Genomic DNA, 19,533 nt, shown 5'->3' on the forward strand with positions numbered 1-19,533 from the left:
GGGAGCGTCAAAACGGAAAGCCCAAAATACAATTCACACTTTTGCGAGTAGTGCGTGTCCTTTGCGCCGCATCCTTCGCCCTTTTTGCTGGTCAAAAGCAAATTTTCTGTGATGCTCTCAATTTATTATGCGTCCTTCAGGGGCAGTGCGTCAAATGGCCAACAAGTAGCCGCCATATCAAAGTGAATTTCCCAGCCGTAATTCCGCCAACATATCCGATATAATAAAAATGCCCCTAATTAGTATGTTATTGATATACTTGTACACAGTGAAAAAGAAGTCATAATTAAATTAGGGAAAATTAAATTATTCACATAATCAGTGAATGAAGAATCCAGAATCCAGATTGTTGTTTATTCTTTCGTAGCATTTTTAACAGTTGAGAATAAATTCTGTGATTCGTGTAAACTTTAAAATTGTCAATTGTTGAATCAAGATTATCCATGTTTGTTAGCAATACGATTTTTTGTTTTTGATTATGATCCATTTGGCTGAAAGTAAATGCTGTAAAATGTTTGCTTGTCCCGTATCGCGATGCGTCGGCAACAGTTACTGCCACCTTATTGGAAAACTCAGTGTGGTGATGTGTTCCATTGCCATAACGTTCCGCATGGGGCTCGAGCTTCAACTAGAAACGTATTGGCAATCAGTTTGTGTTGAAAATGACGCCGCATTGGTTGTTGAACGCATGAAAACGCCATTTTAAAACAGAGCTTTATAACGGTACAATACGCAAAGATTTTAGTTGTGTGTGTATGTGTGTGTGTGTGTGTGCGAGCGCCGAAGTGGAAATGCGAACGAAGTCGTGATCGCAGGCGTTTTTACTTCGTTTCAGTTTGACGCATTCAGTTGCCGTCGAGTCCTCGTATCGAACAATTGTGCAAGGATTGCCGCTGTCCGAGTGAGATACAAGTGAATGAATGCATTGAAAGTATTCAGCAATGATTCATTCAGATGATATTTGATAAGGTGACATACATACATATTTAACAACAACATCAACTGAAACTACGTGCTTCCGAATGCAAAAATAGCTCAACAAAAATTCGAATGAAAATAATACACATACAAATAATTAGTGCACAAAATAAGAAAGTTGAACGAAATCTGTATTCGAGTGTGTGGAAGTGAGTGCACTTATTTTCTCAAATTTTTACTTATTGCCTATGAGCTTTAAATATATTTTATGTGATTTTATTGTGTGTTCGCGCGTTTTGTTATTTGAGTGCAAACTGCAGAGTGAAGAGTCCGTGTGTGAGTTGGTGTGTGTGTGTGTGTGTGTGTAAGTGATTTCTTTTGTTTTCCGCAATAATTTCATTGTTTTTAATGTAGACTGTTAAATTTGCATAATGATCGTTTAATAAAATCAAATGTCAACATAAAAATGAAAAAAGAATCACTTTGTACATTTTTGTGCAGTAATTAGTTATGTTAATTATCAATGTGGCATATGTTTTTTGCAAATCAGCTTACAATTATTTTTGGACGGCTAATAAATATTTGGCCATAAATCGTTCAACAAATTAATTATATAATTTGTACGCTAAATTGCAGCCTGTGCAAAGCAATTCATGCCAATCACAAAAAAATAAAAATAAAATAAAAAAACAGAAAACGTTTTCAATTTTTCAACAACAAGCGTTGGAACGAAAGAGAGACATAATAAAAAATAGACATAATTTAAACAAACTGTCAAGCCGGTTACCGCCTCTAAAGTGCATCCAGCAACAACAGCAAAATAAACTAAAAACTTGACCGAATTTCCAATCAATTTGGCGTCTCTAATCTCTCAGGCCCAGAGTGTCGCCTTCGCCTTCACGATCGCAATCTCAATCTCGCAATGATTTATTCAGGTAAGTGAGAAACGCACTTTTTTTTATTTATTTTTTTTTTCGATCTGACGCTAGCGGCGTTTTAGCTATGCAAATTGATCTATTTGAAATAGGCGTCTCTTGTTTTTGGTTTTGGACTCTCAAGTGCAACGATTTTAAATTAAATGTTTTATTTTTATTATTATTTTTTTGCTCATGACTTTAGCCATAAATCCGCAATTCCAGCAAAATGATATTTGCTTTTGCTGCAGTTGAGATGAATTTGAATGTGCAATTAATAAGATATTTGAAAGCGTAAGAGCATCAATAGCGGAGTAAATATAGAAAAATTTGTAAGTACTTTTAATACAAAAACAGTTTTGCCTTAATAGATGTCTGAACAAAACTCATTAACATTACTTGACACTTTTTTTTTGCAATATTGTATTAAATAGTTTCTATATACCAATCTGTAATTGCTATTATTTAATAGTGCAACGCAAATATGGACTCCATTCTGCGAAGAAATGCAAACTTAAGCTGCCTCAGATAACTGCTATAATATGTTTATTTTTTACTTCATCTCATTTCATAAAATATGTTTGAGTATCTTTTGCCCAGCATAAGACAAAATGCTTTTAAAAGAAATAAAGCATATATTCGTTGTGTTTTGTCTTTACGGCAGTCTGGAATCTGGCACGTGCCAATATATCAACCATTTTGGTTGCTATTGCCATTGTCAGTGGCCTAATTAAATCAAATGCTTTCAGTGTGGGGACAAATACAATGGAGTTGCAAAAGTTGAGTTCTGCACAAAAGTTTTGTTTCATTTCTCGGCGTGAATCTCAATGAATACACAACAGCCAGTTGGCAGTTGACTGAATTACGTTTGCATATAGTAACTTTTCCTCTGGCTTGGTGATTAACTTACATCACCTGGAACTGATGAAGTCACTTTAGCAAGAGATTCAGGTTGGATATAAGGAAATACACCAATATTTAGTTGGATTTTTAATTTAAGTGCTAGTGCTGGTAAGCTTTGCATAACTGTTGTGACAGCTTTAAAGGAATAGTGTGGAAATGATTGAGATGAAGTTTCACCAATCATCTTGAAATTATTTTAAAACTTCATGTTTTCATTCAGATGAAAGGGGTTCACAATCAAAATCATACAACTGCAAAGGTCAAACAGAGAATAGGCCGTATTTCATATATATATAATGTATATATAATAGGTCTTATTAATACTTAATGCTGACTATAATCAGCGTAAAAGCTTTTCCCTGTATTCAGGTTTAAAGAGTGGGACTTTAACTTGTTTTGTTGTTGTACAGACAACAGACAAATTGTGGCTCTTGTGTGGTGTTCTGTGCACTCTATCAAACTCACTGAATTTTGTCATGTGTTACATTCTGTGAATGCATGCAAATTACATTTATACCAACAAAAACAACAGCAACGACAGTCGACAGTCGACGACAGACTTCAGCCTACGTGCATATGGCAATGAAACCTGAGATTCTTTAACACAAGTTGAATGCCAAAACAAAAGCGACAAAATATATATTCAAATATGCAACAAACACATACTGAGAAAAGTATTTCAAATCTCATACAAATTTGTGTGTGAGTGTCTGTGTGTGTGTGTGTGTTTGGGTGTGCACAACTAACTACTTGATAGCTTGGGTGGCTATCGAAGGCAGTTTTTATCAGTCAGACAGAGAGACAGAGTCAGACAGATAGAAAGAGAGCGAGAGCGAGACTTGCATATAAGGAAAGCAGTGGGGGAAATATATTTATTTATGGGTGGGTTATAAAATTGTTTTAGGTGTCTGCACTTATGTGTGTTGCGCTGGTTGTGTGCTGGGTGCTGGCAATAAACTTGGCATTAAATAAAAATAACATAACAATAAAACAGCTCGAGCACGACTGCCAAAGAAGCTAACAAAGTGAATGGCAGGGGTTGTGTAGGGCAGGGGTGTGAGCCATATAACTCCTTCACGAATTGTGTACGCTTCTTTTCAGCAAATTTGCGTTATATTTTCCCACCCCTCCGATATTTCGTGACACTTTGACGCCTTATTGCAATGTTGTCAACTCACGCACACGTGTCGTATGTGCTATAAATGTGCATCAACTAACAAAACAAACAATAACAACTAAAACAACAACAACAGTCTGAGCAATCTTAACCCGACAAGGAGAACAAAACCTGACAAACGCTGCAAACTTCATTCGTTGCGCATACAATAAATAAATAAAAGAAATGATTTGAAAAAGAGTTTTCTTTGCATACGTAAATATCTGCCATTTGTCACTTTGTCACAACACTTTTTTCATGATAAGCACACTGAACATTTTAGTTTATTTATTTGATTATGTGATTTTTGTTATCCGAATACTCTCTAATCTTTACTCTACTATCACCTCATTCCTTAATCTGCCTGCATTCCACAAAAAAAAACATTTAATACTTACAGAAGAAAAATAAATTATGCAACCAACATGAATTCTGGCATGTAAAATATTGATTTGAATGTAAGTTGCCTGGTATAATAATAATTCGTGAAAACGCACAAAATAATATTTCTTATTCATATATATATATATATATAAGATATCCTATGGATAAATATAAAAAAGAATAATCATCAATCATAAGTAGACCAGTACATATATCGATAATTTACCTATTTGAATATTAAAATAATAATAGCCTCTGCAAGGGTCTAGGAACGGTCAAAATTTGTAAAATATCTATAAAAATGCATATATCTAATGCTCGTCATCAGTTGTTTAAGGTTAACTACTTTTAATTACTTTTTTCAACTTTTAAGAGATTTTAAAACATCAAGTTAAACGTTAAGATAGTAATCAAGTGCATTTTAACGATTTGTAGCTCCAGTTCCTCATTGAATCGGTTGTGCAATTATTTAATTTTACGTTGCCCAGTGCATTAAAACAAAGCGGCCCTTATTCTATGATGCAAACACAATTTACCAGTTTTTTTTTAAGTTTACAAAAGTTATGTATATGTATGTAAACTGTTATAATAAAATGGATTACCTTAAACAAAGTTTTAGTTTAGTTTGCAAACAAGTTAAAATGATGTTTCTTTACTGCTTTACATCTGAGTAGAGTATATTCTAGACAAAGCAACATTTAACTGCTGCCTATTTAGCAGTTTTATTTATGTTTTGAATTTTTTGTTGAACATTTTTAGCTTGTCTAAATAGATGGACTGCCGTAAAACACAGACAGCCAAATTGCGAGTGGCTGTTAAAGTTTTCATTGCCTGTAAATAAACAGCTCGCTGTAGCCGCAAACAAAAAATTTAAGTCCAATGAAGCTTAAAGCCAAATATAAGAAAGAATGGAAAACAGACAGAACGATAGAGAGAGAGTGTGAGAGAGAGAGAGAGAGCGTGAGAGAGCGTGAGAATGTTAAAGTCGTAGGTCGGCGGAAATGAGTTTGCAGCTCGTGGCTGGAGCTTAGCACTTGAAAAATCACTTAATTCATTCAAATAAGCACCAAAATGTCACAGCCAATGGCTTGGAAGTCCATTTGCCCAGAAAGAATGAAGGACGCCAAACAGTTCAGTTGGTCCTGTTGACTGCGCAGAGTCGGCAAACTAATTTAAAAATCCACTCGCCAGCATTGCCAGACGACATCTCCACACCTCCAGCTAGGCTATTCTTAGGCAGAAACTTTTTTCCATCCATTTTGGGTGCACTCAGCAAAAAAAGTGGTTAAAAATCCAATTACAAAAAAAAAAAACTTGAAAAACATACAAAATGCAAATTATTATAATTTTGTTTTACCAACAAAATTATAATAATTTACGTTTTTCTTTTTTTTTTTTTTTTGAATCATTATGAATCTTAATCTAGGAACTTAAATTCATTATAGACATTAACATATAGTTTGCTGTTTATTCAATTATTTGAGAACTTGTGTACATTGAATAATTAATAAATGTTAATAGTCTAAGCAATTGAGTTCTTCACATAGTAAAAATTTGGATTGCAAACAGTTTTAATATAACTAGTCTTAGATTTAGAAATTTTTGGATTAAAGTGTATGTGTTCTCTGATTGCTCCAGAATTGTCCACCTACAAGCAATGTTCGCACTTCAATGGAGTGCAATATTCTCAATTGTATTTTTGAGTGTGGTTATTTATTTTTTCATTTCTTGCCTTTTATGATGATTTTGCAGTGCGTTCATTCGCTGCTCGGGGCATTGGGCAAAGCAAACATTTTAGCCTCAAGTGTTTAAATAAAAAAACGGAAATGAGCTTTGCCAGCCAGAAGTAGAAACCTCCAGCTAGACGTCCCAGCAGTGACTTCTAAACGGATGACACCCGGACTGGAATTATGCAAAAAATGCCAAATAAATTGCACATATACTAAATCCTCAAGTATTCCTACTCGTTGGTTTTTGAACAATTAATGGGGGTAAGTTTTTAATGTCACGCCTTAATTAATTACACACCAGGAAAGCAATTGGAAATCATTTGCCATGCTCACTTTAATAATTTATCATTTCGCTTTTATGTTTGTCATTGTCAGAGTCATGTGGTATTAAATGAAAATGTTAAAGCTGTCAAGAAACAGACAATCGAGACAGATCTCACGACATTTACAAGTCACACACAAACAAATGAAATTCCTTTTTTGGGGCACTACTCAGCCACGCCCCTTATGTATGTGCATTTGTTGGCACTTAAATTGTTTTCCCGATACGATAACAAATTGCATTTGCATTTTGCATTATTATGCAAAATAAATTTGAAAAGTGAATTAGTCGAAGTGCTCATACTCTGTCAAAAACAATTGAACAACCATTAGACTCGAATATTTTGAAGACTGTGACAATGTAAATATAACTAACAGATAATATTAGATTTGAAAGTGAGCAACCACAAATAACTTCTTGAGTTAGTCACTTCGATCACACGACAAAGAGAAACCATTAAGCACATATACAATTTATCCACTAGAGTATGACTCAAATTAAATAAGACAACAAAAAATATATACAAATGAAAAACGAAAATCAAACTGATTGCAATTTATAGATTTGATTTGTGCTGTTTTGTCAGTTTGATTGGCATTCCGAATTGGCAACAACTCAAACGTTATGTTCTCTGTCGCTTTGAGTTGTTTGTTCTGTTTTTTGTATACGATGGCTATAATTCGATTTTGTTTTCGGTGCCAAGCACCCGAAAATTCATTTTCTGCTGTAATAATGCAGTACGAGTCAATTAAGACAATGACGTACAATAACCAAATACCCTTTGAATGAGTGAATGTGTGTAACTAAGTGAATTAATCAGATTAATTTAAAATTGATTTGCCTTTGGGTTTTGCAATTCGTGCGTGCTGTTAGCTACAATCTCAATTGCGATTAAGTTAATTGAAACCACACTTTTAATTTGTATCCATCGCTAACTGTTTACGTTTACTGCCAAAGGCCATGGCAGCTTTGGCAGCCATTCATGCGTTCATTTCGACGCCATTCATTAGCTAATTTATGAAGCACTCAGTCGATACGCCCCAATGATCCTACCAAGTGCACATGCTTTCAGTAATCCCGCCAATAATCCCACGAATATAATGTCACAAATATATATATAAACAAAATAGAACACTATTCACATATATAAATGAAATGGGCTTTTTTATATACGTGCTGAGAATATTATAATTTTGTGTTTTGAAGAAGACACTTTCCATTTCTCAAACAATGCATCTTATATTGAGAGAGCTATTACAAGTTTGTGTAGATAAGGCTGTTTTTTTTTTATGGAAAAGTATTTTTGGTCGGCGTTTAATGAACATAATTATTTATTCCATACATATTTTATTCATACAAATAAAATGTTCACGCATATTATATAATTTCTTATTCATAGTAAAAGGCAATTTATATTTATATTTTAGAATATTTTTATTGATATATAAACGCCTTCAGTTTGTAGAAATAGTTGCTATATATACGATAAATCTAAATTTAAGTGTTGCATAAGTTGCATAAGGAATTTAAAACACTTAAGGAATAACAAACACATTTAAAAAAAATTTTAATCAAATCACTTTATCATTTAACAATATGCAAGTGAATGTTTTTTAATAAATGTACATTTATTTTGATTATAGTTACTATAATTTCAATAAGGTTATTTTCTTTAAAAAAAAATTCTGAAATGCAAAGCAAACTGTTTTATCTTGTTGCTATAACTATTCCAAATGATACACATACTAAATTGCAAAACTTATTACTTTAAGCCCAACAATTTCAGAGTAGAAATCCTTTTAGCATTTTAGTTTTGGCCACAAAATATTTTCTTACGCCATATAGAAAAAATGCAGGCAATTCTAAAACTAAAATAAAAAGGACACAGCATTGAAACGCAATACGATACAGCAGGAAGGGGAAACTCGGCTAAAATATGTATATATATAAAATAAGAAATGTGCGCAAAAGTGAAAACAAATTTGCCCAAAGCGTTTTCACAGCCAATTTTTTATGCAAAGTCAAAGACAACGCTCCGCACATGAGTCTGTGTCAGTGTAATGGGTGTGCGAGTATGTGCATAGTGTGTGTGTGTGTGTGTGTTTGTTGAATGCGGTGTACGTTTACTTTTTTTTTTTTCTATTTTTCTGCAATTTTCTTGGGCATCGCACATAAATCCTTTTGTTGGTCGCAAGCGAAGTAGCCGCTCGACTTGCATCAGCACTTCTTACATTTACATACGTACACGTACATTTTGCCTGTGCACTCAAAGAAAATAGCTATACACAAGTCAGTTTTTTACTTAAGTGCAAAATATTCATCACAAGCATTTTTAAAATATGCGTTAAATTTCTGGATCTTTGTTAATTATCGTGCATTTGTAAAAACCAACTGATTAAGTTATCTTTAGTATGTCCTCAGTAAATTTCATTTAAAACTCCACATAATATATCTTAGCAATGAAAAAGAATATAGTTCTCATTTCGAAAATATTCTTGAATCGAATAAAGAAAAAACTATATTTTTTTTTCGAGTGTGCAAGTTGATATGTGTCTATGTATGCATATGCGCGCTACACATTTAGCACAATGAGCAGCAGTGTCTTACAACACATACACACCCACATTCATGCACACACACACACACACACACACACACACACACACACACACACACACACACACACACACACACACACGCATATGTTAAAACATGTAAATCCACACACTCTTAAGTGCTGTTGCAGACCTTAATATGCGTTTTGTAAGGAGAGCTTCTGCTTGGCATCCCAGTGGGACGCGCCTTAATGCAAGTGGCATGCAACTCAACTTGTCTTCATATCTTTCTGCTGTTGTTGTTGTTCCTGCTGTCAATTTCTACACATATTTACGCAAGTGAGAATACAATGACAACAAAGGGGAACCTGTAATGTGTTGCCGGGGCTGTGTGATGGGGATAGCTAGCTTTCGTGGCATTGAGTCGAAATCTCAATCTGTTTTTCAGTCGAGTGATTTTGCCTTGACTGCGACAACACACACTCAAACAATCACACACACATACACACTCGAACCTGGCCAGTTGGCCAATTGTGGCTGTTGTGGGTCATATTCCCTGGCTTGGCAGTTAAATTGGACTTTGGGTGCCATAATGGCAATATATAAGCCATTTAATCTTTTAAGGGTATGCAACATTTTAAAGTTTTTGTTTAATACCTCGTGCAACTTGACAGCTAAACATTTATTATATGCAAGAGAAATCTCCTTACCTTGTGGCTATTAAATATGTTGATAATATTCATGCCTTCATGTCACAATAAATCACTCTTTATTATTATGACTTTTAATGTTTCTTTTTAATGCCCAAAAGTATGTTTATCGTAGTTATTCACGGAATGCAATCATTGGTGAAAGCAAACGAAACTATTTTATTTTGGCTTCTTTTCTAACTTCTTAACATAACTTTGAGCTTAATTGAATGCATCTCCAATTGTATATTATATTAGTTTAAGTTTGAAAAAGCATCACGCAATTAAACTTGATCTACAAAGTTGAACATATTTGCAACTCACGTGAACTTTAACGGTAACATGAGTCTAGTGCGAATCAAAATTGTATTGCCACGTTTGTTAATTCTATTTATTATTATTATTATTATTATTAATATCTTTAAATACCCATTCCGAATTTAAAGTAAGCAAATTAACAAAATATGCCAATCAAGGTCATCACGTATTACTCACTTTGAATAATTAAATAATTCATTTATTGAAAATCAAATCACCCTTTCGATTGTGTGTCGGTTCATGTTAAGCAGCTATAAGCCAAGAGGTGCTTCAACCAATTAGTAAATGTTAAGGCGCATATTTTCAGATACTCGTTTCGGCCACGGTCATTAACTGTCCAAAAAGGCATTAGTTGGCCCAAACTATTTTGATGGCCAAAGGATTCCATGTATCGTCAAATGTCGTCATAATAAATCTAGAGTTCATAGGCGTGCCAATGCGTACAAACCTTTTCAGATTCAGATTATGCCAACGACACTGAAATAAGTTATTACCCTAAAAATAAAATTATGATTTTTTTTGGTTCTCTTTTGATAATGTAATGAGTTTATAGATTGACTCATTGCGTCATGCTCATAGAGTATTTAAATTGCGGCCATTACGCGACTTATGTCAAAGTGTTGACCTTTTGATTGAAATGACGCATAGCCAAATAATGCTGTATAATACACACATATTTTGAGATATTTTCATCTATATATAGACAGTTATTGATTCATAAATATATTGTGCGTGCAAAGCTTTCGCTTTCAAAATATTTAACACTGATTATATATTGATTTTTAGTCGGTAGGCTCGGTAAACTTGAATTAAAAAAGTTTCTTGGCGGCCACAAAGAGAGGAAACAAGAAAATCTGATTTCTTAGGGACGCCGAAGATTACATACCCTTTCCACAATGTAGTCCAGCTGTGAGCAGAATTTCCGAACTTCAATATTAATTAAAGTAAACGGTTTTTATTATTTTCTTTTTTATAGCATTGTTGATTAAGCAATGCAATGTATGCGTTTCGGAGTCTTCCTCATATTTCACTACAAAATTATAATATTCATCGCAAGTGTATAAGAATTCTGAATGTAATTTTCATAAGATAAAAAGGGAGTGGAAAAGAAGCAAGCTATGCATACAAATTAACAATGGAAATGCAATTTGTCATACTTTGCACTTTGACGTTTCATTTTCTTGCTGTGGCCAAATCCGACGAACCAAATGGAAAAGGTTAACTGACAAACTGTTGGCCAGTGAAAAATGCTGGAAGGTTGCAAAATGACAGCGCATGATATGAAAGAAAATCCAAAGAGAATTGGAGTTGGCTGCGAAACAATGCTGAACGTGCAACCGCATTGCGGCTTTTGAGACAAATTAATCAGTGTAAATAACTCAGTAACAGTTTAATTAAAAGAAGAAAAGCTGAAGAGTTGAAGTTGAGACTGAGACTGAAGGCGAAGCACAGACAAAACTCAATTATTTATATTGACAAACTTTGCCATCAGCAGAAAGTTTGCAAGTTTTTCAAAAGGTTTGCAGTTTAGAAAAAAAAAATAATATGAATGAAAACTGCACAAACTATACTAATACCAACTTGAAAAAATTGATTGCTTCTGTTGTTGCGTTGCAGGTGAATTGGTTTGTGAATTGTGATTTGTAAGCAAACAAGTTATGCCAAAGTTTTTGTTTGTGCGTCAATTACAAATTTTAAAGTTTACTTGCATGCAATTGCAAATGTAGCATTGCTATTAAATAAGAAATGTTTGCAGTAAAGCTTGAGTCACACTAAAGTACACATACAGAAAAGCTTCAGTAGAGAAATGTAGCTCTTATTCATACCAATATTAATTATAGTGCTTACCTCATTTCGAAATATATAAATATAATAAATTTTAATTACTCGCGGTCATACAAAACTTTATTGTTTTTCTCGCTGTGCAATGCACACAAACTCTTACGTGCTTGAGTCTATATCTCTCTTTCTCCCTCTGTTGCAGCATATTGGTGAGACAGAAAGAGAGAGAGAGAGAGAGAGAAAAGTAAATGCGGCTTATAGCGACACGTTTGTTGGACTACATACATAGGAAAAAGGTTGCCCCACCAGGGCTATCACTCAGTCGTGTAAGCAGTCGTGTTAACATTTTGCTGATGAATGCGAAGCTGACTCGCAGTGAGTGCCAAGGATTCGAAGGATGCCAGTGCAAGTGCAGTTCAATGTGAATCGTGTCTCATATTGCTGTTCGATAGTAAACAACAGCGGATAGTAGCAAAGTCAACAACACAGACACCAAGCAAAAGCAACTGAGGCACAACAGTTTCTCGCTGTTCTGAATGGAGACGACGTGTGGACGCCAAGGGGCACGGGACGCAATTGCAGATATTGGTCTATTTGTATTGGCGAGTGTTTGCCAACATCAGCTGCAACAACAACAGCAACAACAACAACATGGCCATAAGGCAACAGCAACGAACTAAATGTAATTCATGGTTACAAATACCCAACAACCTGCTGCTACTGGTAAGTATTTAAAAAATGTCAATGTATTTGTAAATTTGAGTCTATGTATATGTCTATGTAGGCGGTTGGGTTGGTTTCTCCCTTAAGCATTGCAAAGATAAATATTAATTTAATATGATTGCCTGCCATAGAACTGAGGTTTCTTTTCTTCGCATTGTTGCTATTTTTACATTTCAATTTATGCCTTTATAATTCCATTCAGAGTTCTTATTTAAAGGCACATGCCTTTTCTTGTCGTCAGTAAAAAATGTTCTATATTCAGTAAAACATGTTTCGCTGTGGAAAAATTTCAAATCGAAGAGTTAGATATTCACCTATATGAGTTTGTCTGCCAATTTTCACTCAAAAGAGTACATTTTCTAGAAATATAAGTTGTGTGTAGTTTTTTGACGAATGTTTAAATAGATATTTGTTATGTCACTGAAGCAAATCAGATAAAACATAAAGAAAAATTGGTTCTGCTCTTCTGCAATCTGAAAGGATTATCTAACATACATTTGCATAAGACCATTATACCCTTTTTACCCAATTTCAATGGGTTTATGGTATAAAAAATGAGTTCATTGAATTTCTAAATAGATCTTTGGATATGATTTATAAGCTGATCGGATAAGAACAAAAAATGTTTCATGCTCCTGTTTCCCCTCATTTTGCGAGTTTAGTTTTAAGTAGCTAAAAGGAAACTGCCATGAATTTAGAGTGACCTACGTCATCCAATCACACATTTCATATATGTCTATTTTGCTATGCTTTTTTATTTGTGTTTATGTTATTATTAAGTTTGATTCATACTTTAAGCATTCATCCATTAAACAGTATTTGTGTGCAATTATTCAAAGTTAATGTGTTGAAAATGTTGTTGGCAACATTTCCTGTTTATATTTCCGTTGCACGTTTCCTTGCTGATGAGGACACGCACATCCGGAACACAGTTACATTTACAGGCCTTTGGTTGCACTGGAACACAAACAAAGGGCTATTCACACACATATATTAACACAAACAGAGACAGCGAGAGATAGATAGTAGATTCGGGGAGAGAGGGGCAAATGGGAACTGACGTCTTTGGCTGGGCACGTGTGGCAGCTGCGTCTGCGTTGCACATTTGCAAGCAAAACAAATCGCAGCTAGCTGCTTGCAGCTTTGGCATGTTGCTATGTGTACCTAGACATTGATTATGTTGTAGCTGTCGAGTTTATACAACTGCGAGGCAGCTACATATATTTTTTGTGGCATTCCTATTACCATACAGTTACCGTTCCAATAAATCCGTTGCATGAATCTAAATGTCATCTGCTACTGTGCAAGTAGCAGCGAAAGCTGTGCCACTTTTATGAAGCACACGTGTTGGCTAGTTTCCTCAGAAAATTTACGCATACGCCCTTGGGGAAAACACTGTGCGAAATTTAATAAATTTACTTCGAAATAAGAACATCATTTTGTTATCTAGGATTTGCAACATTTCTCCAAGTGCATTCTCTGAGTGTACGTACATGTCAAAAAGTTGTGCCAGACACACAGCCAGCTCGTAAAAACCCCATTAAACAAACAGATGGACTTGGCACACGACTTCGGATCCTGTTAATAGTTCAAGCCATCACGTTGAGTCGTAAAGATGTGTTTATTAATTTAAATCAAGTATCAGGAATTTATGTTAACAGCAAAATATCAACTTGAATATCTTCTTGACTTAAGATTAAAGGATATTCCGTATTTAATTCGACTAGAATTTGGCATTCAAGTAAAATGCACTCGTGACATTCAGTGATCTGATGCCACTTAAATGGACAGAAACAGGACTCGCCACAAAAATAAACTGAAAGTCGAAACAAAATCTGCATATCAGGTGTTGTTGTTTTGTTGTTAGATTTACTTTTGTACTTTTTTTTGTATTTCCTAATTCGAGCGCAATTATCAGAATTAAATTAAAAGTTTTTGCGGCTTGCCAACACACAACTGCGTTAGCCCCAAATTATGGAGCCAAAATATTTTCGTATTTGTGTGTATTTTTGTTGCATGTCATTTTGAACCTCTGCTCAAAAAGTTGTTATAAATGTTTTACTTAATTGAGCCTGTTGCAAGTTGCGCTAATTAATGGCGAGTACAGTTTGTGGCTGCATAGTTGAGGGACTTTTGAGGTGAAAATCGTGTTACTCATGTTGTTCGCATTTAAAATGGTCACAGAAGTGAGTTTCTCTTATTGATGAACTGTAGTAATCCCATCATTATTGGTTAGGAAACAGAAAAATTCTTCAAAACTTCGTACTCTCAGATTGACTAAGCTGTTTTCTGTTTACGCCTCGGTTTCGGTTTCGGTTCCTTTTCTCTTCCATAAGTAAGATTAGCCAAATCCTTAAGGGCATGCGCTTGCTTTCTAATGAATCATTCATTAAGTGCTAACAACTTGTGTTTTTCTCTTATTTTTCCATGTAACTTTCTTCTCTTCTCTGCTGAGTTTCTTGTTATTAACAAATTTGCAACATTCCTGTGGCACTTGGCTGCAAATTACTTACTTTCAATTGTTTTGCAGCACGTCAGCATACATGTGTATACCAAATTAAAATGAAGAATAATACTAATTAAATTGGAGCACACCAAATTTCCTAAGTTAACAGAACAGTAGGCATGAACCGTTTTCTTGGGCATGCCACAGATTATGCACCCTGTAAGAAACCGAATGATTTTACCCAAGTGTCATGCCTTTTATCTGGATATTTTCGATAGTAAAAAAATAAATATTTTAAAGTTAAACTTGGCAGATCTGTTTGGTTCTAGCTGCGGTAAGCATCATTGTAAGGAGACAAGAAATATTAGAGCCAGACCTAAAATATGCATAACCATTACCCAAAGCATTTTCAATATTGGATGCCAACAATAAAATAATCTCAATTGCTGTGAAATGTTTTATGTTCACAATCTGTTTTACAACTTGCACTGTGCTTTTATTATACAACTTTTTATCTATCCCTTGACTGCTATAAAGATTATTGCCGTATTACAAGCTTTAACCTACCACCGAATGTTTTCAGCTGATTTACATAGTAGATATCCTTTTATTGAAATTTTATACGGCCCCTTTACGTCGAGCCTGTCTCAATTAAAACGTCATTTCAACACGCAGCCAGCTTTTTTATGCCTCCTGTAATTAAATTTAACACATTATGCACTGAAATTCATCGTTGCTCTACGCCATGCGGCATACGGCCATAAAGGCAGCATCATCGGCGTATGCGTGCTATGAATGAAAGCAAAATTGCGTATACGCAAAGGGTGTAAAAAGATTTTTGGTACTTATAGTCGCTGCTCGTTTTAAATGTCAATTATTTATTACGTTTCGCGAATTTTAACTCAAGTAACTCAATTTAAGCCATTTTTCATTATTAGCAGCCATAAAGCGTAACATTTACGCACGCAAAATGATATGACAAAAATTGCACTTGTTACAGGCAAATATTCAACTTTAATTTTCCACAACATTCTCGCTTGTAAGCTTGAACGGCATACCTCATTCCGTTGCAAATATTTGCCAGCCTTTTGTCACAAAGGCAGCAGCTCCTTTCGGCTTATACTCATAGTGACACATCCACATATACACACATGTACGTTTACATGTACGAGTACATGTACATGCATGTTGTCTGTCATGTGAGTAATTTCGCCCACACACACTCACTGAGTGCCACTGATTGCTTTTATTGTGAGGCCACAGCAACAGCCTCATTCCTTAGCACACATTTTATGCTGGTAACATTTCCAGTCAACGCCAACATCAAGTAACAAGTAGCCATTTTTGTTGTTAGCTGTTTTACGCAACATTTTTGCATTTATATTTTGCTTTTACATATTTGCATATTGTCTTTGTCAATTTGAGCTAAACTGCCTTATGGCTGCTATTTTCATAAAAACCAAACACCCGCACACACAAACCCATTACACATATTTCGCTTTCTTTCATTGGTTGCATTTTTAATGCATAGTTTTCAATTTAAATCAGATTTGCGGCACAGTTGTGTTACCAATTTACATAAGTCCTAATGGAAACATAAAGCCATTATAGCTTTTAAATAAAGTATAAGAGCATAAAACAAAACAATTAAGACTAGAAAAGCCATGACTAAATCGACTCGACTGTGTCGCCTGATCAAGGATGCTTGTTTCTGTATGTTACATACTTTTGCATCTCATTGTGCATTTTTCCCAAATTTGAATTGAGTATTAATCAACTAAATCTTAAGCTTAACTCTTATGAATCTTTTTCATTTGACAACTTATGTTTGTGACGACATTTTCCTCTTCTATAAATTTGAGTTATAAAGATATTGCAGTCATGACATGGATACAAAATTATATTGAATAGCTGCAAGCTCAATTGGTGAAAGGCATACCGATATCTATGAAGTTGTCAGCTTTAACAACTATATAATAATTTATATACTTAATTTGAACAACGTCAGCACTTTTCTTGATAATGGATTACAAATCGATACATGTGGGAAATTGCCTTCTGTCATACAACATTCACTAGCAATAAAGAAGTAATTACGGTCACCATTTCAAATGCAACTTCCCCACAATAAAACCAGTGAATATTAAATCTCTGCAATAATAACAATGAAAATTTGCAACTATTTTGGCCTGTTATGCGTTTTTCAATTGTAATCAAATCGTTTGAACAAACTCAACAATCGAGTCTGTTCAAAATTGAGGCGAACGTGACAATTACTCTGAAATATAAATAGCTACCAAAAACTCAAGACGAACTTAAGCCAAATATATTTAATCGATTAATTGCGTGCCTGGAATATTTCTTGGACCAACACCCCCTAGCAATTAAGTTTGCCCAGCCCAATAGGGGAAGTGTGCTCGCTATATTTGTTGCTTTCCATTAACCATTAGAGTCAAAAATAATATAACTTGGTGCCTGGCCGCAAATATTGATTAGTTGTCAAACAGAGTGCAAATATTGGCTGTGTCAATGTTTGATGAGCTTATTGCCCTCGCTATGGCAATCAAAATTTCCATTTGTTCATTCACAAATTCCATATGACGGATAGTGTTAAGAACATTCAATAAACATGGCTAAAGCGCTGGCAATTTATGTGCGCAATTAAATTGCAATATGCACGATAACTGAATGAACAAGTGGTTATGTAATACGCTCACTTACTCTCTCTCTCTCTCTCTCTCTCTCTCTCTCTCTATCTCTATCTGTCTCTCTTACACTTACACACTATTTACCTCTCTTTCCTGTTCGCCTGCAGTTATTATTTTGAACCTCAGCTGACCGGTATTGTGGTCTGTGTGGTTTATTTACACGTACACTTAGAAAAAATAAAAAACACAATAAAGTTTGTATCTTCTATTGTCTGGAAGTTTAAGTTTCTAACATTTACTTTTTTGAAGTTGAAGTACATATTGTTATTGAATTATTTTTAATTTTAAAATCGAACATTTATGCATAAAAGTCAAGTACAAATTACTTATTTTAAACCATATTTTCAGTTACGAATTACAAAACTTCAATTCTTAATTAAATCTGATTTCAATTTATTTCGAAAGATAACAGATTAAGAGTGCTCTAAGTATCTCATTCTGATTAATCAAATTCAAAGTAATTGAATTATTATTATAAAATTTCCCAAGTGGATTGTATTACATCTGCCAATTCCAGGCTTTAGGGTTGTTATCCAGGTTTTTGGCAGTCAAAGTTCATTTTTGTCCGCTGGGCATTCATTTAAGTTTTTCGAAAATTTTGCGGGAGGTTCTCTAACCACTTAAAAACTTGCTTGTATTTGCCATTACTTTTTAGCGCCCCCATCTACAATCCACAACCTAACCTGATTATACTTTTAGTCTGGTGTCTGCTTATTTTCATAAATTAATTAGGCATGCCGGGCACGCAGCTGCTGTGTGTCCCGAAGGAGTATAAGAAGAGAACAGTACTAATTATGCATTGAATGGGCATTTAGTAACGTTCGCTGTTTTCTTATTAACTTGGCTTGCAGGTGGTGAACATAAGTCTACACCCATCACAAAAGTACCGCCATGAATGAGACAGAGTGTGAGGATCTCATTAAATCTGTGAAATGGACGGAACCGGCGAATCTGATCTCATTGGCCATACTCGAGTTTATCAACGTGCTCGTCATTGGTGGCAACTGTCTCGTCATTGCCGCCGTCTTCTGTTCAAACAAATTACGTAGTGTTACCAATTTTTTCATCGTTAACCTGGCCGTTGCGGATTTACTAGTGGGCCTCGCGGTGCTACCCTTCTCAGCCACCTGGGAAGTGTTCAAGGTAAGTCAAAAACTTAAAATGTTGCTATCATATTTTCGAATAATACTCATTTTCCACTACTTAAATATTAAGTTTAAAAATATAATAGTCTGAAAATTCCTGTGATTATATATTTATTTCGGAGTGCTGGCGAAATAAATTATTTCTTGTTTTAAATTACATTTTGTTTGACACTTTTGGCCAGGTTTGGATATTTGGGGATGTCTGGTGCCGCATTTGGCTGGCCGTGGATGTGTGGATGTGCACGGCATCGATATTGAATCTATGTGCCATATCTCTGGATCGTTACGTGGCCGTCACGCGACCGGTTACCTACCCAAGTATTATGTCAACGAAGAAGGCCAAGTCTTTAATCGCCGGCATTTGGGTGCTTTCATTTGTTATTTGCTTCCCGCCCTTAGTGGGCTGGAAGGATCAAAAGGTAAGCATTTTCTCCACACATACACATACACCCACACCCACACCCACACATGCACACATACACATACTAGTGCTAGTTCATGACCCCATCCACAATTACAATAAACTAAAGTGAAAAACTGTTTGCACATGAACCAAATTGAAACCACGAAAACTGCTTTTGGCTTGCAACTAACCAACAGAGACGATTATAAAGGAAACCTCAGCTAGACATTTCGGTGACCCTTTCGAACAGCAAAGTTCTCAATAAGACTGTCATTGACACCGTTACAACTTAAAGTTTTGCCCAAAAAGCCGCAAACTCGAAATGTGGCAAGTGTGTGTCCTGCAAGGACTGCAATCTGGCTCATTTGTGACAAACATGACCGTAAAACATGTGGGCGGACTTTAGATGGAAATGTTTGATCAAGAAATACCCTGTA

At 35.0% G+C, this 19,533-nt stretch overlaps 1 protein-coding gene across 2 annotated transcripts in view; it reads left to right on the top strand.

Moving 5' to 3' along the window:
- Nucleotides 1-700: 700 nt before the first annotated feature.
- The window catches only part of LOC6568459 (octopamine receptor Oamb), a 33,622-nt gene continuing 14,789 nt past the window's right edge, over nt 701-19,533 (top strand). The window contains exons 1-6 of one of the 2 annotated variants that reach the window (XM_032740598.1): nt 701-969; nt 1,555-1,853; nt 6,028-6,266; nt 11,874-12,394; nt 18,400-18,691; nt 18,876-19,112. In XM_032740598.1, the coding sequence (XP_032596489.1) occupies nt 18,440-18,691; nt 18,876-19,112 (489 nt within the window). In that variant the 5' untranslated portion in view covers nt 701-969; nt 1,555-1,853; nt 6,028-6,266; nt 11,874-12,394; nt 18,400-18,439. The remainder of the gene's footprint in view (nt 970-1,554; nt 1,854-6,027; nt 6,267-11,873; nt 12,395-18,399; nt 18,692-18,875; nt 19,113-19,533) is intronic. The other variant, XM_001994434.3, reaches the window with a different exon arrangement.

Source organism: Drosophila grimshawi, unplaced genomic scaffold (genome assembly GCF_018153295.1).
Source record: "Drosophila grimshawi isolate 15287-2541.00 unplaced genomic scaffold, ASM1815329v1 contig_311, whole genome shotgun sequence".
NCBI lineage: Eukaryota > Metazoa > Arthropoda > Insecta > Diptera > Drosophilidae > Drosophila > Drosophila grimshawi.